The sequence below is a fragment of the Bacillus rossius genome, chromosome 1 (assembly GCF_032445375.1).
Source record: "Bacillus rossius redtenbacheri isolate Brsri chromosome 1, Brsri_v3, whole genome shotgun sequence".
NCBI lineage: Eukaryota > Metazoa > Arthropoda > Insecta > Phasmatodea > Bacillidae > Bacillus > Bacillus rossius.
The window spans coordinates 207513571-207533105 of NC_086330.1; the positions used below are offsets into that span (position 1 = coordinate 207513571).

Consider the following 19535-nt stretch of genomic DNA (forward strand, 5'->3'; position numbering starts at 1 on the left):
CGGCGGATCGCAGGGTCGACATTCCGTAACTATTAGACGAAACCACGAGTTTGATTGACGTACCTAAGTCCTCTTCGTATGATTCTTTGGAATTGCCATAGCACTGGGAATGCTTGGCCAAGTTTTTTCTGCGATGTCTCAGGTAGAGGCAGCCTCCAATGAGTGCTAGCACACAGAATGCCAGTCCACAAACTACTCCCACCACCACTGCTGACAAGTGAACTGGAAGGCTCAGGAAATTGCGTCCTGTAAAGAAATAACGACGCGTATTTCCATGCCAGACACATTTACCAGCACAATCGAAATCTAACACACTGCAAATCAGTGACATGCTTATATGTATATATATCTATACATATATTTATATTTATATATATACATATGAATAAATCAAAAACCAAGTATATGTTGCTGGAAGCAATTAATTTAAATTCTTAATCAATGTTTATTTCTGTATTGAGAATAGTATAAAATAACCCTTCGGCACAGCCAACAAGCGCAAGAACACTTTGAAATACCTATTACTTCTAAAACATTCTTGCAGCTTTTAGAAACTTCTGGTTGGCCAACCCTATGTTCTCCAATATTCCAAAATATTCATTTAACATTCACCCATATTACAGGTACTGAAAATGTTTCGAATGTTTTTAGTTCAATGCATTCAGCATTGAACAACCTAGAACTAATATACTATGTCTACTAGGGTAGTTACGAAATTTTTTTATAACTTTCAAATGCAATAATATATCCCATTAACTAATAAGTGGTGGTAAAATATTTGTTTTGGACAAACGTTTAACATAATATTTGGAAGGTTTAAATTAGTTCTAAACGAATATGATAATGTATGTATGTATGTATTTAGGAAGTATATATATTTTTTTAAACCATTTTTTCAACCCCTTGAAGTAATAAATCATTTCATAACAATTATTTCAGCCAGAAGTTTTAGATTTTATTTAGGTTTTTACAATAAAATATAAGGGAATTTAACGTTTACCTACTACTTTTAATGGTTAGTTCCACCCTTTGGAGTAATAGTTGGTTGTAAAAATATTTTTTAAGTAAAATTTAAGATAATATTTACAATTTTTAAAATATTAAGAATTGATTTTTTTGTACATAGTATAAAATTCATATTTATTTTTTATTCAACCCCTATTTTGATTAACCCGTTGCGGAAATAGGTTACCAAAAATAGTGCGCTATTTATTAAAATTTTGATAAAGGTTTTTTTAATAAGTTCATATTTTAGGATTTTTTAATTTAATTTTATATTTAATTTTGGTTAGTAAAGGGGGCCAGCGGACATTTTAAAATTCCTCAGTTATGTTTGTTTTGATTTAACCCAGGCCTAAAGCCTGGCAGTTGGCTTCCCTAGTGCTTACAACCAGAGGGCGACTACAGACATTTCTTTCCCGTGGGGCGCATGCAGTGTCTCTCGTTTACCGCGCCTCTGTCATCTTCATATATACACAAAACAGCGTCTCTGCTATCAATACAAAAGCTAAAACCTAAACACGCAATAATTATAAATATATTCCAGGGTAGTTTCATTGTCTTAAATTTTCATTTAACACACCAATACATTTGGTATGAACCCTCATTTATACAAAAGTGACTTTATATGAGTTTATGTTGCTACATGTGGGTCAACCATCTTTCTCCAACATTTCAGTTCATCGACTTCTATTCCATTTTCACGAAAATATTCCTACCAAACACATCAATACTATATAAAAATTATCCGGAATTCACTCTATAGTAACTCCTATTATCTCTTTAAAAATTACGTAAAACTTATATGTAACTGGCAGCTTGAACTAACGCCGTCAAATTATATTAAGTCTTAAAATATTGAAATTCTGAATAAAAAAGCAAACTAAATATTTATGTAAGGCATTAACAAAAAACTAACCAGCATATTCTTAAAAAAAAAGTTTTAAAAAATTCCATTAGAAATTTCTGAATTGAATTTTTGCTAAAAAAAAATGTTTGTCTGTAAAGTTGGTTTACGGGATAGTTTAACGTGACAACGTCATAACAAAACATTGATAAAATGATTGATCCAGAAGAAAAGGAAATATCATATTCGGCCTGAGACTGAGCCGTAATAGGTTTATGCAACCAAACCAGTGCAATGATGACCGCACGGCCACACGGCCATACTTTAAAAATAAATATAGTTTAAAAAACTAAAGAGACATGCTTTTAAAGATTATCAAACTAAAAAGGAAAAACTAATTTTAAAATTTAATTTATGACAATAGTATATAAGCAATACTAGTATAAATGAGAAAAAAGCTTGAGGCGCTTTGTGCCATATTTTTTGTATATTAAGCGCCCCATGCTTTTTTCTCATTTATACTAGTATTGCTTATATACTATTGTCATAAATTAAATTTTAAAATTATTTTTTCCTTTTTAGTTTGATAATCTTTAAAAGCATGTTTCTTTAGTTTTTTAAACTATATTTATTTTTAACTTTTTAGTTTGATATTCTTTAAAAGCATGTTTTTTTAGTTTTTTAAACTATATTTATTTTTAACTTTTTAGTTTGATATTCTTTAAAAGCATGTTTTTTTTTGTTTTTTAAACTACATTTATGTATAATTATCATAGGGAAATGAGTTACCGACACTACCTATTACCATCTGAGATAACTATTTGGAGTTGCAACGTCACAAAGAAATAGTAAAGTCTCTCCGAAACATTTACAGTTAGATGTATGGATATAATCTTAGAATTTACCGAAAAAAAAAATCTTTTTTTTTTCGGCGTGGCCGGGAGTAGAGCCCACGATCACTGAATCCGAAAGCTGACTCCACAGAAATCGCGCGCCTTAGACCACTCGGCTAACGAACGTAATGAAATTGGTGGGACACTTTACAGTGATGGGCCACTCACTCTTAGTCGAAAGAGTTACAGACGGACAGACAAACAACATACAGGTGAAGCTAATATAAAGCTTGTAACATGTAACATGTAAAAATAGTTAAGCAAGCTGAAAGGCTAGCACAGAGGAAGGAACAATTGAAACTGGTAAAAGTATGTGCTTTGCAAGAAAAGAAAACTTAGTCGAAAGAGTTACAGACGGACAGACAAACATACAGGTGAAGCTAATATAAAGCATGTAATAATGGTTTCAGATGTTATAAACATATTTATAAAAAATTTGTTTACGGTAGGATAATAATATTATTTCGTTTTTATAACACGATTTTATAACAAATATGCATCCCAAATACACCAAACTTATTTATAATGTGTTACAATATATTTTTTTAAACATTGTATATATCCCGGGTGTAATTTGAATTATTATGTGCAACTGTAAAACACCATTGTTGGTTCAAAACTTATTTGAATATCCAATATTACTTTTAAATAACCGTACCGATTGTGCTGAAAATCGGTGGACGATCGTTAAATGACTTAATATTAATAATTCAAACGACGAAAATATGATTGAAAAGTCAAATCGATGGTTGTTCCATTTGAGTGGAAGAGATATGCCACGCATGCGTACAATGAGCATGAAGAGAGATGCAACGCTTGCGTACAATAAACAAACAGGACACATCCCTAATGGGACATCCGTAGTGGGACACTTTTTCGTGCGTGCAGCCGGCGTTCATCGATTTATTAGACGTTGTAACGTCAAAAATCAATTTTCTTGAAATTTTTAATTTGAAAAGTTTGATAGGATTAGAAAAAAGTGAAAAACAAATGTTATAAAAGGCAAACAAATTATTTTTTTATATTATGTGATATCACAGTGATAAGTTATAACAATTATTTAAAGAAGGTAACCAAAATATGTTTTGCTGTGGGGCTGAATAAAAATTTAATTATTTAGGCAACATAGTAACTTAGCCGAATACAATTTTTTTTAATATAAAAGTTTAGAAATTCCATGGAAAATTTAATTTCAAATAAGTAGTATTTAAGCATTTAATTTTCATTCCACTTCAACTAGCAAACCCTTGAAATTATTTCTAAATTTTCAATCCGTAATTTTGTAAATATTTCCAAAGCATCAATTTTTCATTTATTTATATGTTACTATTAACACTAGCTTCGTAGTATTTACTTCATTGAATGGAATACGTAGCATCACAAAAAGTAATTTTAAGAGGGAGAGTTAGGTGACAAATAATGCTTGGTTCGTAAAAAATGTTTTAAAGGAAAAAAAACAAACGATTTTTTTAATTTTCGAATTTATTTCTATTGAAGCATATTTTATAGTTTAATGGAATTTTTGAAGTTATAAGTAACTCACAGTCAGTAATTGCTTCTCCTGTGAACTCATTGGTTTTTATAATTGAATTATTATTTTTAATGACAAATATAAAAATATTGTCAATGTATGTAAGTGAAAAAATAGATTTTACACTCAAAATTTAGAAAAAAAATATATATAATTTATTGCGTCTTCGAAGACATTGAATTTTTTCCTGCTTATAATAATGAAAATAATTTTATTTATTTATTTATTATTATTTGAGTGCCTACCAACAGTCATGACTTTTAATATGTAGGAACTTAAATAATATTACATAAATAATACAAACATAATAACACACAGAGACAGTAAAAAAAGAAGAAAAAAAAACAATCATGCATGCATGATACAACAAACACATGACAAGACAAAAAAATTCCTAAAAAAACGAAATCAAGGGATTCAAATTATCAATTTTTAATTGATTCTAACTAATGAAATAACAATTGTAAAATATTTGAATTAAATACCTAATAAATGTAACACAAGTGTAATTAATTGAGATTAATTACTTTATAAATGCAATAAGTTTTGGTAAAAACAATCGTTATAATTATATATAAAGTAAAATTATATTAAATTGATTTTTCATAAAACGATAATATTATAAATTAAAAATTAATTCTAACAATTATACAAATGAGGCTCCGGGGACAAGGATTCTGGGTGTGAAGCCGGAAGCCGACCGCCATCTTGGATTGTGACGTCACGGCGGCCATCTTGGATGACCTTGAACTTTGACCTAATATTTTGCCAATATTCCTCAAAATTTCCCAACATTATCATTTTTAAAAATAAAAAATTCCCAAAAAAATCTCAAAAAATCCCATAATTCTAAAATTAGGATTTCAAAAACCTCAAAATACTTTTTGCCTTAGAAAGAACTCAATGTCATAAAAACGGCTTAAAAATCCATGTCTAAAGCCTCCAATAAGCCATTTATAGTAGTAGGATACCATGACCGCCATTTTGAATTATGACGTCACCATTACAATTTCCGTTACGGCTGCCATCTTAAAAATCCGTAATTTTTGTGTTAGAAAATCGGGGAAAAATATAAAAAATTATTGAAATTATTAATTAATTGAAATAAACAATAAAAATTTAATAACATATTACTTAAAAACCGCTGATGCACAGATCGTTATGGTCACCATCTTGGAATACATAAATGCTGCATGTTTCGTTACGCCCGCTATTTTGGTTCAGTACGATGTCATCGTAACATTTTTCGTTGAGACCGCCATATTGAATTCTATTAATGTTGCATATTTTGTTACAACCCCCATATTAAAAAACCCTACTTTCAAAGCTACAAATTTCGAAAAAATTCCCAAAAATATTTAAAAAAATTGCCAAATTCAAATGTTTAGTTACTTAAAAGATTTGCTCCTCGGTTCGATTCCCGGCGAGGGTAAACCAGTAATTTATTAATATATTAAAAATTCACAATAAAATGTAATAACAAAGTGTTACGACACACCCGACATTTTGAATAATGTTACCATTTGTATCAATTATCCTAAAAGATGCCAAATTGAAAGTCATTATTTATTATCCAATTTTAATGAAAATAAGTTCAAAATTCACCAAAAAATAACTAATTAATTAACTGATTGATAAGCTGATACCTGTCCTTGGTTGGAAACCGGTAAGAGCAAAAAATAAAAAACCACTAATCCTTCCTCCACAGAAGCCACCTACAGACTGACCTACCACAACCATTAACATGGTATATAACATCAGCTGGAATGATGTCATGTCCGTCATCTTGTCTTCGTCTGCTGGAGGCCACCATCTTGTATTCGTCTGCTAGAGTGTGCTGATGTCATGTTAGTATAATTTTCTGTTTACCATACCTATGACTTCGACTGTTGGCATTGAATTTTGATCTTGACCTTAAACTTTGACTTGACATTGAAATTTGACATTGACCTTGAAATTATACTTTGAACTTGAAATTTGATATTTAACTGGAATTTTGAATTTGACTTCGACGACCATCATGGATCCGACATTTTATGTTCAGTACATGCTACCAGGAGCTACCACCTACTAGAGAACATTGCCACCATCTTGTTTTCGTCGGCTGGAGGACACCATCTTGTGTGTATACTCGTCTTATAGAGTGCATTACCATCTTGCTAGTTTTATTCTAACCTGCTAGAGTGCAGTTATCATTTCTTATTACTGAGGTGCCCGCCATCTCGAAATTTGGTGGTAATCTAGGAATCATGTAATTATTTACCGAGATTAGGGAAAAAATCCAAAATTCATTAATAAATTCTCTCATTAAAGTAATGTTTGATTCAAAACTTGGTAACATCCCTGGACGATATAAAAATAATTTAATACAAAATCAATTTAGAATAATAGTGACATGTTCGAGAAATAAAATACAGCAATTTATTTTTCAAACATAATATTTATTACTTAATTTCTATTCCACTACAGGATCACCTGCGAAGTTTAGCAATCTTACAAACATTTAGGTTTACATAGGCGTGAAATGACTAATACTCAGCTCCAATCGGTTTATACTAGACAGAGACAAGCCAGAATTTTTACTGACCTAGTTCTCCTCTTCGTGACAGAGTTTCTAGACACCATGGTTAACAGTTTGCTTCACATCGTTATAACTGTCAATTACTGCAGCCGACGTCTTATATGCACGCTTATTCACTTTGTCATCGAAAGGATATGGCTTTCCATATATACAGGGCCCACCACAAGATATATTTTAATAGACCGATTGTTGCTACGTCATCATTAAGCTGATTGATTATGTCCTGTCTGATAGCATATAGAAAAGTACAAATGACCTTCGACTCACGTATCGTATTTAGATAATAGAAGTCTTTCAATGTTCCACAAAATGCAGACTGCGCCAAGTAGAAGCCATTATCATTCACCTGTAATGCACCGAACACAGTCTTAGGTTTAGTTTCATGTCCAGACGCCATTGCAATTAGTTGCTGCACATCGGTTTTCTTACTTGTACGCTTACGACACTCTAATCTAAAGCGAGGAGTCGAAATTTCTGCAGGTAGTTCAGCAGTAGGCGCACAGACTTCACCTTTACATTTTTTCGCATGATGTCGCAATCTGTCAGTTTGAGTAAACCATTTATGGCACTCATCACAGCGAAACTTCATGCGAGAAGGATTGTTCTTGCATTTGCTCCACTCATGTCTTCGTGCATCATGGGAAAATGCGAACGACGTATCAAAGTAGCTGCAAGAATACCGTGGTGATGAAGACGAATATTTCAGACCTGATCCAGGTACTGAAGTTGCCACAGTTGTACCATTTGCAGGCATGCTTTTATGAACATCAATACATCGTTGCTTTAAAGTAACCTTTACTTTATGCCTCACAGCTGGACCTTTACATGTCTTCATGTGTGTTTTCATATTATCTTTTCTGACAAACTGCTTATGACTTTTCTCACAACCAAAAATTTTGCGAGGAGAATTCTTAGCACATTCTCTCTTTTCGTGTCGACAAGCATTGCTGATGTTTGAAAAATTCTGGTCGCTGTAACGACATCAATATTCGGTAGTTGTTGACGATTCGCCATCCATAAAAGTGTCCATCGAGGGTAAGACAGCGTTCGTCGAGATTTCCTGAACAGCCAGCACTACTGGCATTAAAGTCTATACTGCTGGTGGTATCACGACTGTTGAAATCTCCTCCAATGTTGACGTCGCGGTTGCCAACGGGATCTGCTCCACCATCGTCGTCGCTGATGTCATGATTTCCGTAGTCGATGGTACAAATTTCATCAAGTTCGACGTTAAACACGGTGAAGATGCCATAGAGTTTTCAAGAACAGGTAATTTACACGACTTATCAACCAGATGAAACAAATAAGGTGATCCTTACACTGTCGACGACAGTAACATAATGAGCGACCTGCTCTATGAATCTCGCTTATATGCGTGCACCCGATGGTATAATACGCTAGTCAAATCAAGAACCAAGTACTATAATACTCGAGTCAAAACAACATTTAAAAAAGAAGCACACAAAAATAATGTTTTTTAAATGACGCGCAATACACGCATTGTACACGCAATGTACGTAATGTACGCAATGTACGCAATGTACGCAATGTACACACAGTACACATGTCATAGTACACACAGTAAACGGTACGAAGCCGCAATGTTCACGCAATTGACATGCAATACTCGCATTGTACACGCAATGTACGCAATGACCACACAACGTTCACGCAGTTCGAGCATTCAATCAAAAAGAAGCACTTTCGGAAGCACAATCAAGGAAAAGACGCAAAATCGGAAGCACAATCCGAAGCACAATCATCGAAAAGGAAGCACATTTGGAAGCACAACCTCAAAAAAGAACCACAATCGGAAGCATATTCAACAAAAAAGAAGCACATCTAACAAAAAGAACACACATTTTCACGAACATTTAACTCAGTAGGTTGCGTTCGTTAATTTTACGTTAGGATACAATGCCTCCAACAGTCATTTGCTCCAAATGTCTTTGACTCCAACAATCAATGACGTCAAAAGTATTTGACTCCAAATAGTATTAGGCCTAGCACTATTTGACTACAAGTTTAGGATGCTAAGAAGATACGAGAGTACAGGACTACATGTCTACATGAGTACTTGACTACAAAGCTACATGTCTACAAGTCTTCATTTGCTGCATCTGTCTTCGGCGGAATTATCTCTTTGCCTCCAACTGCTCCAGCAGCATTATGTTAAAAAATTACAAGGCTACTTGTTTACGTAGCTACAAGTCTGCGAAGCTAGAAGGCATCATGACTACGAAACTACGAGCCATGAGGTTAAGAGACTACACGATAACGAGTCTACAAGGTTACGAGACTGCGAAACTACAGGACTACGAAGCTTCCAGGACATGAGGCTACGTGGCTACGAGACTACCTGGCTCTAACTGACTACAATTGCGCCATTCAGTGGTGAGAGTTATTTATCTCATACAAAATAACCCGTTTAAAGTAGCGTCGATTCTTGTCAACAGATGACATAACATGCTGTTTACAGGTAAATATTATTTAGTTCATTTATGTGGTATGCAGGATGATTAATAACGATCGCAAAAGATGGATGGACTCGCTAAGCACCAAGGAGAAGGAAGTTCGTCTTCCTTATTATTGATTCTCAGATGTCTAGGATCTTAAGTAGTATATAATAGTACCGCCGAGCGCAGGCGCCCGGCGCTGGTGCCAATGACCGATTTCTCTGACGTCACGGCGGCCATCTTGGACTCAAAAATTCCTCAAAATTCCTCAAAAATGACTAAAAATGACTCAAAAATTACCGTTTTGAGGAAAAATTTCTCGTTTACTTCCTCAAAAATTCAAAAATTTGTATTTCGAAAAACCTCAAAATACTTTTGCCTTAGAAAGAAAACAAATTCCTAAAAGTGGCTTTAAAGTCCAATAGCTAGCCTCTTTAAGCTGCAGACGTCATCTAGGAGTATGACATCATCGTTGCAATTTCTGTTACGGTCGCGATCTCCAAAATCTTTTTTTATTATCCAATTTTAATGGAATAAAAATAAAATTCATAAAAAAATTCAATTAATAAAATTTTAATTAAAAAAATTAAAAAAAACATATATTTACGACTTGGAACTTCTTGGTTGGAACCCGGTGAGGGCAAAGAAATAAAAATGGAAACTGATCTTTCCCTCATTGTGGCTGCTGGCAGACTGACCCCCACCACTTTTTTCATAGCATATATCATCAATTAGTATGACATAATGTTTGCCATCTTGAAAATCCGTAATTTTGATGCTAGATTATCAGTAAAACTGTATAAATTAAAAAATATATATAATAATGAAATTTTAATAAAAACTTTAAAAACACCGTTGCACTTTTTGTTACAGCCGCCATCTTGGAAATGCGTACTATTATGGTAGAAATTTGGAAAAAATTTCTAAAATTATAATAAAATTGTATTATTCACATTATATTAAAATACTACTTTAAAATACACACCTTGATGTCCTAGGTTCAAACACAGTAAGAGAAAAATTAAAAAAATGTCAATAGATCCTTCTTCCATGAAAGCCACCTGCCAACTGACCCACCAATACCTAGGTATATATATAACCAGCTGGTATGCTGTCATGTCCGCCATCTTGTCTTCGTCTGCTGGATGCTACCATCGTGTTTTCGGCTCATAGAGTGCACTGATGCCATGTTAGTGTAATTTTTACCCGCTAGGGTGCAGTAATAATTTATTATTACCGTGGCACCCATCATCTTGAAATTTGGAAGCCAATTCGGAATTGTGTAATTATTTAGCTAGAAATTCGGGAAAAATTCCAAAATTCACCGAAACAATCACACATTACTTTACATATTGAATCGATACTTGGTTCGATCTATGGACGAAGCTAAAATAAATTTAATTTAAATACCAGAAAAGTTTCAGGTTCGGGGAATTAAACAATGCAAGTTCTGTTACAAACGTAATATTAATTACATAATTTCTATTCTACTACATGATCACTTGCGAAAGTTAACAATTTCATAAACATTTAGTTCCGCATCGGTGTGAAATGACTAATTCTTAGCTCCAATCGGTTTATACTAGACAGAGAACAACCAGAACCTTTACAGACATAGTACTCCTCTTCTTGACTGAGTTTCTGGATACTTTGTTTAACAGTTTGCTTCACATCGTCAGAACTGGAAATTACTGCAGCCGAAGTCTTGAATGCACACTTCTTCACTTTGCCATCGAACGGAAATGGCTTTCCATATATACAGTCCAACCACAAGTTATACTTCAAAGCTCCGTTTGTTGCTACGTCATCAGTAAGCTGATTCATTATGTTCTGTCTAATATCGTCAAGAAAATTACAAATGTCTTTCGACTCACTAAGAGTATTTAGATAAAAGTATTCTTTCAATGTTCCACGAAATGCAGACTACGCCAAGTAGAAGCCATTATCAATCACCTGTAGAGCACCGATAAAAGTCCTATGTTTAGTTTCATGTCCAGATGCTATAGCAATCGGTTGCTGCTCATCTATGTTTTTGCCTGTACGCTCACGAGTCTTCAACATAAACCGAGGAGTCGAAACATCTGCAGGTAGTTCATCAGTTGGCACACGGACTTTACCGTTGAATTTTTCGCATGTCGTCGATAACTATCAATTCGAGTAAACCATTCACGGCACTCATCGCAGCGAAACTTCATGCGAGAGGGATTCTTCTTGCATTTACTCCATTCATGTCTCCATGCATCATGGGAAAATGCGAACGTCATATCGCAGTAGCTGCAAGAATACCGTGCTGATGAAGACAAACCTATCAGACCCGAACCAGATGACGATGTTACTGCAATTGTACCATTTCCAGGCATACACTTATGCACATCAATTATTCGTTGTTGCACCGAAACCTTTACTTTCTGCTGCGCAGTTGGACTTTTGCATGTCTGCATGTGCGTTTTCATACTATCTTTTCTGGCAAACTGCTTACGATATTTCTCACAAACAAAAATTTATGATATAGGTAGGTACTAGGCACATTCGCTCTTCTCGTGTCGTCGAGCATTTCTGTTGTGTGAGAAAATCATGTCGCAGTAACAGCGCCGATGTTCGTTAGTTGTTGTCGTATCAGCAGCCATTGAAGTCTCCATCGAAGGCGAAACGTTGTTCATCGTGGTTTCCTGCGCAGCCAGCTCTGTAGTCATTAAGCACTCTTCTGCTGGTGGTATACCTCAACTGATGAAGTCTCCTCCAATGTTGACGTCGTCGTTGCCAACGGGATCTGCACCTTCTTCGTCGTCGCGACGTCAGGATTCCCGTAGACGATGGTACAACGTCCATAAATTTCGTCGTTAAAGTCGGTAAAGATGCTATCGAGTTCGCAAAAACAAGTAATTACGCGACTTATTCACCAGAAGAAACAAACTAGGTGATCCTTACACCATCGACGTCAGTAACAAACTGAATGGTCTTCTGTATAGGACACGCTTATATACATGCACCCGATGGAATAATACGCTAGTCAAATCAAGAACCATTTACTTGATGCACAAGTCAAAACGACATTTAAAAAAGAGGATCATATGATCCAAAAAATTCTATGAGGTGTGATACGTACTCGTATCATGAATTGATCTCACCAATATACGATAGGCTCCAAGAGCTTAAATTCGTCCCATCATATCCATCTATATTTGGCTTCAAGCACTACAATTCGCGCTATTGTATCCATCTACGTTTGGCTCCTATGCTCCAATTGACCATCAGCTTCAAGTGCTCCAACAGCTCCAAAGCTCCAAAGCTCCAAAGCTCCAACACGCAATGTACGCAATGTAAGTGCAATACACACAATTTACGCGCAATAAATGTAATGAACACACAGTACACACAGAAAAACGAAATGAAGACACAGTACACACAGTAAACGGAACGAACACATAATGTACTCGCAATTGACGCACGATACACGCAATGTATGCAATGTAAGCAATATACGCAATGTACACACAATGACTACGCATCGTTCGAGCAGAACAAGCATTTAATTAAAACGAAGCACGTTTAGATGGAAATTCTACCAAACGAAAGCTCATTTAACGAAAAGGAGGTGCATTCTCTCGTTCATTCAACTGGGTAGGATGCGATCGTCAATGATAAGTTAGGATAAAATGACTCCAACAGTCTATGAATCCAACAGTTTTTAGTTCCAAAAGTCATTGACTCCAATAGTCATTGGCTCCATCAGTCATTGATTTCAACAGTCTTTTGACTCCAAAAGTCATTGGCTCCCACAGTCATTGGCTCCAACTGCCCTTTGCTTCAACAGCAACTATGATATTTGGCTAGAATGCTACGAGTCTAAGAGGCTTTAAGGTTACAAGGCTATGAGTCTACAAGGATCTAGCAGGTTACGCGTTATACATGGCTGAGAGACTGCATGGCTAAAAGGCTGCGTGGCTACGAAACTACAAGGTTAATAAGCTTCATGGCTACAAGTCTACTCAGTTCCAAATGACTGAGAGGCTACATGGCTACAAGACCACTTGGCTATGAAGCTTCATGGATACAAGTGTATTCAGCTCCAAATGACTGAGAGGCTACATGGCTACAAGACCACTTGGCTATGAAGCTTCATGGATACAAGTGTACTCAGCTCCAAATGACTGAGAGGCTACATGGCTACAAGACCACTTGGCTACAAAGCTTCAATTCTATTCATCTACAAGACTCCTCCAACTTCCTACGAGTCTACAAAGCTCCAATTGCTCCAGCAACATTATGTTAAAAGATTACAAGGCTACTTGGTTACGTATCTACAGGTCTACGAGGCTAATTGGTTATGTAGCTACAAGTCTACGAGGCTACTTGGTTATGTAGCTACTAGTCTACGAGGCTACTTGGTTACGTAGCTACAAGTCTACGAGGCTCCAAGGCATCATGAATACGCGACAACGATCCATGAGGTTACTAGATTACGTGACTACGAGTCTACAAGTTTACGAGACTGCGTGGCTACAGAGCTACGAAGCTTCCAGGACACGAGGCTACGTGGCTCCGAGGCTACTTGGATCTAACTGACTACATTAGCACCATTCAGTGATGAAAGTTAATTTATTTCATGCAAAATAACCCGTTTAAATTAGTATCGATTCTTGGCAACAGATGAAACCACATGCTGCTTACAGGTAAATATTATTTAGTTCTTTTATGTGGGATGCAGGATGCTCACTAACGATCGCAAAAGAAAGATGGCTTCGCTAAGCACCAAGGAGAAGGAAGTTCGTCTTGCTTATTAGTGATTCTCAGATGTCTCAGTGCTTATCTATACTATAATAAAACAGTAGTTTTTTTTCTGTCTGTCTGTTTGTACGCGGTGTCCTACAAAACTACTATACGAATTTTAATGGGGTTTTCAAGTTAACTTGAGCGTAGCAGAGAAAGAAATATATGCTTTATTTCATCAAAATTGGCTCAAGGAAAGAAAAGAAATCTTAATTTTATGACATACAATATAATCATTATAAGAAGCCATTAGTTTTGCTGTTGTAAGGAACTAAGTAGAGAGTAAGAAAAAAATAAAGATCCTGACAGTTTTTAGTGTCTCCATATTTGTTTCAATTTTCAATACCCTTTTTGTATATTACAATTTAAATTGCAGAAAAAAATCATGTTTCATACACACATAAATAGTGAGTGTGTGACATTTCTCTATGTTTACGAGGTCTCGCCGCGTCAATTTTCTCCTTGGGGCAAACCCGTCCGCTTGATTAAATAAACAGCTTTTATTGTTGAATGATTTCATGATTTATTTCATGAAAATCTGCTGTCATAAAAAAGTTAGTTTTATAGACATTCAATAGGTCTCTCTCTCTCTCTCTCTCTCTCTCTCTCTGAAAATCAATCTATGAATCGTTACAAATTTATTTCCTTTATTCATATCAGGATCTTTGTTTGTTGTGGTTGCGTGTTTTTCTGGTAATTGTTATAATATGTAATTTGGTTGCAAGTTTGTGTTTTATTATTGTGTGAGTTTTCGGGTTGGTTTCCATCTCGTCAAGCTGCCAGCCAAGATATTATCGGAAAGGAATGAGTACATAAAGAAGGTTTCATTGTTTAATATTTACCAATTTTCCAATTCGATACAACCAAAACATTTTGTTTAAGTGTTTTATATTTTGATTTAAAACTTGAAATCTGCATATCTGCCGAGTACATGTTGAGAATAACTTATATCTCACCAATAAACTATATACCTTCTGAATATTGCTATAAATGTGGATGGTTACGAATTTATCTTTGTAGTTTTGTTAATTTTTTCTGGATTTAATGTAATATATATTTTTAAAGATAACATTGATTTACATAATTTTTGTTTGTTTTGCAGGTTTGTAAACAAAATGACTGGAAAAAGGTCTAATCTGTCTTCTAATACTAGAGCTGCAAAAAGATTGAAAACTATTAGATCTCAAGAAACCAGTGAAGAAAGAAACGAACGACTAAGCTCTCAGCGGGAATGTCAGTCATCGTCTCGCGCTTCCGAGACTTTCACTGAAAGAGAATGCAGGTTGAGCACTGACCGTGAACGCCACAGGTTGTCTTGCACTTCGGAAACATGTACAGATAGCGAATCCCGTCTGACAGTTGACCGTGAGCATCATAGGTTGTCTCGCGCCTCCAAGACTTTTACTGAAAGAGAATGCAGGTTGAGCACTGACCGTGAGTGCCACACATTGTCTCGCGCTTCGGAAAAATTTACAGAAAGCAAATCCCGACTGACAGTTGACCGTGAGCATCATAGGTTGTCTCGCGCCTCCGAGACTTTTACTGAAAGAGATTGCAGGTTGAGCACTGACCGTGAGCGCCACTTGAATGTTGATCAATTACCGTACTCGCTAAACAGAATTTCCTTTTCATCTGAAGACTCTGATGATACCCAAGAAGCAGTTAAGGAGTATGAAGTCGTTCCTTAGGTTGATAAAGAAAAGAGTGAATTTACTTATACAGAAATGATTAACTATGCTACCTTTGCTTCAATCAGGGGAATGATTGTTATCTGTCCGTTTTGTAAAACTATGAAGTGGCAAAAAGAAACAACTGGGATGTGCTGCTCTAATAGAAAAGTGAATATCGAAATTTTTAACAATCCCCCTGAGATCTTGAAAGCACTACTAAATGGTGACAATCCACAATCACATCACTTTTTAGAAAATGTTTGAGCATTCAATAGTGCCTTTCAAATGACATCCTTTGGAGTAAAACTAATATCAGAGTTAAATGGTCCCCTTATCACTATTCTTCAAAATATGCTGCATCAAGTGAATCCATATGTGCAAAGTTTTAAATCCGCATTGGAATCTATTCCACCAGGAAATAACAATGATTACAAATTTGTCATTAACGCAGACAACCGACCAACTACTGAACATCGTGGCAGATACAATGCTCCAGTCACAAATGAGATTGCAGCTATTTTAGTAGATCAAGAATGTGAACGTCGTGATATCGTGTTGCGCACTCGAGACGATCGCCTTCAACGCATCTGCAAAACACACCGGGCTTATGACACATTGCAGTACCCATTAATATATCGCCATTGCAAAAATGGATACAACTTTGGGATACCTAAATTTAACCCCAGCACAAGAGAGCCCAATTTGAATAAAAAAGTATCAGCGGAACAGTTTTATGCTTTTCTTCTGCAAGTACGACACGATAGCTTGCAAAGATTTGGGGGGTTGTTCAGTCAGTTTACTGTCGATATGTATGTTAAAATTGAGACGGAGCGCTTAGTGTACATACGAACCAACCAAAAACAATTGCGCGCTGAAGAATATGTGCATTTATGAGATGCTATGCAACAAGATGCTGACTTAGAGAATCTCGGCTGTTTAGTGATCCTTCCATCCAGCTTCACAGGCGGGCCACGTTATATGCACGAGCGTACGCAAGATGCATTCTGCTATGTCCGAAAATATGGCCGCCCAGATCTATTCATCACATTTACCACAAACCCAAAATGGCCTGAAATCACACAAGCACTTTTGACAGGTCAACCATCTTATGATCGTCATGATGTGGTCACGAGAGTATTCCATTTAAAATTGAAATTATTGGTGGATTTACTCCCTAAAGAAAAGGTTTTTGGGTCTGCATTGTGTTTCATGTACAGTGTTAAATGGCAGAAACGCGGCCTTCCTCACGCACATATTCTACTCTGGTTGCATGAAAAACTACATCTCATTGATATCGACAGTTTGATAAGTGCCGAATTTCCTGATCCCAAAGAGGACCCAGTGCTTTACCACATCGTGAAAACACATATGGTGCATGGCCCCTGTGGTACCATAAATAGGAGCTCTCCCTGCATGAAAGGTGGCCGCTGTACGAAAATGTATCCCCGCGCACTTACAGAGCACACACTAACAGGTGAAAATGGATATCCCATGTATCGACGTCGTTCCCCAGAACAGGGCGGGTTCACTGGAGAAAGTAGAGTATGCGGACAGCAAATACAATCAATAATAGCTGGATTGTTCCTTACTCGCCCTTACTCTCTAAATTGTTTTGTGCACACACCATTGTGGAAATTTGCAACAGTGTTTCGGCAATAAAGAGTATTTGGAAATATGTAAACAAAGGGAGCGACCAAGCGGCATTTGCTCTGCAAGGAACCGACCGAGACGAAGTTACCACGTACCAAACCGGACGCTACATAAGTACCTCTGAAGCCATATGGCAAATACTATGATACTCTATACACGAGCGACATCCCACAGTCATGCATCTGGATGTTCATCTGCATAATGATCAGCAGATATACTTTGACCCTGGAAATGTAAGAGATCATGTGGAAAATCCTAGGCAAACCTCACTTTTGGCTTCTTTCAAGCTGTGTCAAGAAGATGACTTTGCAAAAACGCTAACCTACGAAGAAGTACCATCTTTATTACACTTTTGACAAGCGAAGACGTGTTTTCAATCGTCGACGACGTGGTCAGCTGGTGGAGGGATTTTCAGGAGTGTGTAGAGATGCTGCTTTAGGGCGAGTGTACACCGTTCACCCCAACAATGGCGAATGCTATTACTTGCGCATGTTGTTGCATACTGTACGAGGGCCCACTTCATTTACCTTTTTGAAAACAGTCAATGGCGAAGAGCATGCAACATTTCAAGCAGCTTGCAGGGCACTCCATTTGCTTGAAGGAGACCAACATTGGGACGAAACTCTTGAAGAGGCCTGTGTCAGCGATAGTCCCAAACACTTGCGTCATTTGTTCGCTGTGATGTTGGTGTTCTATGATGTTTCAGATCCTTTGGCATTATGGCAAAAATACAAGACATATCTTTCTGAAGACTTCATATACCTCCTACAACACAATTCAGACAAGGAAATTGATACGAATGACGAAAGAGCAATTAATAGTTGCCTTTGTTCCATTCAAGATATTGTGTTTTCGATTGGGGGCAACTCCGTAAGTGAATATGGCCTTCCTGTTCCCCAAAATTCTACCCGATCAACCACACCTTAATCACGAATATTTTGCTGAGACAATACTGCAGCATTGACCACCACAGTAAATGACCAGTGTGGTCGTTTCAATCTAGAACAAATGGATATATTTCAAACTGTCCTACGAAGCGTACTTCATAATGAAGGGAGGCTATTTTTCTTGGACGCCACTGGTGGTACTGGAAAATCCTTCGTGACAACAGCAATTCTCGCTGAGATCAGGCGACAAGGTAAGATAGCCCGGGAAGTGGCTTCATCAGGAATTGCAGCTACTTTACTCCCTGGTCGAAAATCAGCTCATGCTATGTTAAAAAATCCAATCGATTTAGACACTAATGAATCACCAACATGTTCGATAACAAGAAATTGTGATACGGTAAAAGTGTTACAAGATTCCTCTCTAATCGTTTGGATGAATGCACGATGGCGAATAAAAAAGCAGTTGAAGCTGTGGACAGGACACGACTGGACATTAGGCGCGATGAAAGGACAATGGGGAATGTCACACTACTCTTTTCTGGAGATTTTCGGCAAACTCTACGAGTTGTAAGTCGAGGGACTAAAGCCGATGAAATCAAAGCTTCACTGAAGAATTCTTACCTCTGGCCTCAAATAAAAAAAACTGCAACTAACAATTAACATGAGAGCACAGCTGGGTGGTAATTCTCATGCGCAAGAATTTTCCGGTGTTCTATTAAAAGTTGGAGAAGGTGCCCTCCCTGAGCAACACGGTCAGGTGAAGCTTCCAGAAATACTTGGCAGAGTCGTATCTTCGGAAGACGAACTCATACGTTCGGTATTCGGGGATCTGTCAAACATACAACATCAGGAACATACGTTGTTATGTGAACGTGCCGTACTCACTCCAAGAAATGACCAAGCTGCTGAAATCAATGAAAATTTTTTAAAAGAATTGAATGGGGCTGAAGTGGTTTACACATCGTTTAAAAGCGTCCTTAATCAGGATGATGCCACTAATTATCCAGTTGAGTTTTTGAGTTCTCTCACTGCAAGTGGTCTTCCTGTTCACATAATTATTCTCAAAGTCGGTGTTCCCATAATGCTTCTGAGGAACCTTACTCCCCCAAAATTGTGCAATGGAACCCGACTTAAAGTAACTGCTCTACAACGAAATATAATCGAAGCTGAGATTCTTACTGGATGTAGCTCAGGTGAAACTGTTTTCATACAAAACATACCGATCATCCCGAATACTTCCCGTTCGGGTTC

The 19535-nt window shown here is 36.5% G+C and overlaps 1 protein-coding gene across 2 annotated transcripts in view; it reads right to left on the reverse strand.

Annotated features, from left to right (window-relative positions):
• LOC134527257 (uncharacterized) overlaps positions 1 to 19535 on the reverse strand; it is a 360812-nt gene that overhangs the window by 141293 nt on the left and 199984 nt on the right. Inside the window, exon 3 of one of the 2 annotated variants that reach the window (XM_063359778.1) lies at positions 64 to 246. The exons of the other annotated variant lie outside the window; for it this stretch is intronic. Coding sequence (XP_063215848.1) covers positions 64 to 246 — 183 coding nt within the window. The remainder of the gene's footprint in view (positions 1 to 63; positions 247 to 19535) is intronic. 2 annotated transcript variants of the gene reach the window in all.